At 39.8% G+C, this 3234-nt stretch overlaps 1 protein-coding gene across 1 annotated transcript in view; it reads left to right on the top strand.

Annotated features, from left to right (window-relative positions):
* The first annotated feature begins 790 nt into the window (after positions 1 to 790).
* The window catches only part of PNPT1 (polyribonucleotide nucleotidyltransferase 1), an 18147-nt gene continuing 15703 nt past the window's right edge, over positions 791 to 3234 (top strand). Inside the window, exons 1-4 of the mRNA XM_010172251.1 lie at positions 791 to 856; positions 1183 to 1257; positions 2088 to 2193; positions 3215 to 3234. The exon at positions 3215 to 3234 is cut by the window's right edge and continues 13 nt beyond it. Coding sequence (XP_010170553.1) covers positions 800 to 856; positions 1183 to 1257; positions 2088 to 2193; positions 3215 to 3234 — 258 coding nt within the window. The 5' untranslated portion in view covers positions 791 to 799. The remainder of the gene's footprint in view (positions 857 to 1182; positions 1258 to 2087; positions 2194 to 3214) is intronic.

Genomic DNA, 3234 nt, shown 5'->3' on the forward strand with positions numbered 1-3234 from the left:
CTCACCACCTGCTGATAACGATTCCAGAGGAACGAAAAGGAACCCTGCAACCACAGTCCCAGAAAAGTGAGCCCGAGTGATTCCCAGGAGAATCTGCCCCCTTTCCAGTCAGCCCTGGTTAATATACTGAACATGATGTAATATCATATGTAATATCTGATTGACATACCCAACTGTCAGTTCTGGGTTTTGCTAACTGCTACACTTCCCCCACCACCCCCGGTCCTCTGCACTCGCAAACTACCTGAACACCGTGTCCTTGTACCTGATCAACATTCTTCTCATAAAAAATCCCACACTGAAACCAAAACACAGTGCTTTGTAGCTACTAAGAAGAAAATTAACTCTATCCTTGCAAAACACAGGCCATGGGTGTGCAGGCAGCTCCCCTTTTCTTGTGAGGTGTGCACTTGGGTTTTTCTAGTGGCAAGGCTGTAAAGCCCAGCTTGGACAGGTGGATGGCTCATCTTCCAGTGTGAGCAAAGCATTTTGCCTCTAAGCCTTAGTTGTAACTTTAGGTAACATCTGATGTGGCTGCAAGTCTTTGCTTCAAGCTGAAAGACGTTTGAGGCAACAGCACATTAAAAGTAAGGGGATTTGTTTAGTTACAATCAGAGAGTTTTAATTGCCATCTCTAATGAGTATTTCTGTCTCTAATACAAAATGTTGCCAACATTCTGTACAGTAGATGCTGTAGATGAATGCAGAAGTTACTAGAAAGTTTATTTGAATTCACTGTGCTAACATTTTTCTTTCTATTCTTTCTTTCACTGTGCTTTCTCTTTTATCCAACAGAAAGATGGAACTGTCTTCTGGAAAGCTTGCTCGGTTTGCTGATGGATCTGCTGTTGTTCAGGTAAAAAAAAAAAAGTTTGTGCAACTGCAAAAATTGTGGATCTGAACAGCCATTATTAGGACATCAGAGCCTAAAAAGGGGATATAGAGCCTCAAGTGGCAGTTTAATCTCTAACGAATGTCCAGCTGTCTGGTTTGTAGAAAAAAAATGTTTGAAAATAAAAAATAATGGTGTGAAGTGTGGATTTATGTGGTGGTTTTCTGCAAAGAATATTCTGGAGTTTTCGTTTGTGAACAAGTTTAGGACTTCAAATAATATTTTGGTTGCAGATAACTTCAAATGCAGATAACTTCAATTTTTTTTTTTTTTTTTTCTTCTTAATCCAGCTAGGTGACACAGCAGTAATGGTCACAGCAGTCAGTAAAACTAAGCCTTCTCCATCTCAGTTCATGCCATTAGTGGTAAGTACCCATGACAGAGTTTTAGTTTTTTGATCTTTGGTTGTAGCCTTAGCCTTAATAGTCCTTAAATAGTGAAGTTCAAGGTGCTGGGGGGGGAATGAAGAATGCAAGTAGCAGACTACAGACCCTGAACTGACTTCAGAATAGCAGTCTGTGGTAAAATGACTAGACCTGTGGATGACAGGTAAACACTGGATGTTGTCCATTTTGACTTTAGCAAGGCTTTCCACAAAAGCCTTGTGAACTTTGCCCAACATCTGTGTTCAGACATTTTATTTTAGATGCGTGAAAAACTAGTTGGATTATGAGGCTCGAAGTGTTGTGGTTATTAAGGGTTAATGATTCATGTTCTACCTTGAAGCTGAATCCTAGTGAGTTCCTCAGGGAGTCTGTCCTTGGTCACAGCCTGTTACAGACTTGTAACAGACTTGACCTGGAATTCCTTCTCATCAAGTTTGCAGCTGATATGTTCAGAAGCAGGGCTGCCATCCGGAGCGAGGGGACCAGGGGCTGGAGGAATAGGCTGATGCAAACCATATAAAATTCTATAAGGACAAATACAAAGTCCTCAATTTGAGGTGAACTAGTGCCCTGCCACAGTTCAGGCTGAGGACTGACTGGCTAGGCAGTCCATATATGGTGTAGAATGAGTGTCCATTTGGGCATAAAACCAGAGCCTTGGGTAATGTCATTGAATTCAGAGCTGACCTTGCTCTGAGTGGGAAGTTGGACTACAGACCTTCTGAGGTGTCCCTTCTAACCTGAATGATTCTGTGGCTCTAAAATCAGTAATCTGTTGTCTTTACAAATCCCCATTTTGTTTTTAAAAGGTTGACTATCGTCAGAAAGCTGCTGCAGCAGGAAGAATTCCTACAAACTATCTAAGAAGAGAACTTGGTTCCACTGATAAAGAAATTCTTATAAGCAGAGTAATAGGTAGGCCGAAACATATTATTTACAATGTATTTTAAATACTTTGTAATATCCTCATGAGGGTTTGAAAAGATAGTATTTTATAAGTGCTGTTTGCGGGGTAGATTTTTTTTCTGCAGTAATGTCAGAAGAAAACAAACTTGTAGTGTCAGTACTGATTTTTAGAACTGTATATCAGCTGGGGCTGTGTGCATATTCTTTTGTATATAAGCCTGGATCTTGAGAAATCTTGTTGTCAGCTTTGTTGATATTATTGTATCTAAGATCTCGCCCTAACTGCAGAGGTTTTACCTCTGCAGTCACACATCTCTCTCGACAGGTGGAAGAGACAACCAAGTTAAACTCTGAAATACAGAGAGGCAGACTTACTGATTGGTATTTACTCATTTTCTCCCTCTTGATCCTGTTTGAGAAGTCATCTCCATCATGGCTATCTCCATTCATAAATAAGATAATGCCTTGAAATTCAACATTGGTATAAAAGTAATGTCAATAATGATGACTGCTGTCATCGGCACCTTAAGACAGCAATGAAAAGAATTAGGAGAGGGAACAGCCTGTAAGACTTGGGCTGTTACACAGTCCTATATACGTCAGATGGAAATAAAATTAAAAGGAAATCTGCATCGTGGAAGTAATGCAACATTTTGAACATACGTGCTTTTGTTGCTTTTCTTTCTTTGAGGACTATGTCTCTTCATTGAAGGTACTTCTGGTGAAATACTGTTTAATAGATTACTTGTATCCTAAAGCACAGAGGACTTGTTCAATGTTTTTTACCTTGTGTTACATGACAGTGGGTATGCTCACCCAGATACCTCGTATCTTACTCAGAGTGCTGTTTAAATCTTACAGTTTATTATATTTCATGCTAAATTCCCTCCTGAGTTCTCTGCCTTTTCTGTTTGTTTGAGTCTTGCATTTAAACCATTTTGTCAGTTTCTTGTGGGGTTATTACCAGACAAACTGAATACTAACTCCTGAAAGCCACATACTTCTTAGACTTTGAATATTTCTTTTGCAGATCGGTCCATCAGACCACTC

The sequence above is a fragment of the Antrostomus carolinensis genome, unplaced genomic scaffold (assembly GCF_000700745.2).
Source record: "Antrostomus carolinensis isolate BGI_N321 unplaced genomic scaffold, ASM70074v2 scaffold24847, whole genome shotgun sequence".
Lineage (NCBI taxonomy): Eukaryota > Metazoa > Chordata > Aves > Caprimulgiformes > Caprimulgidae > Antrostomus > Antrostomus carolinensis.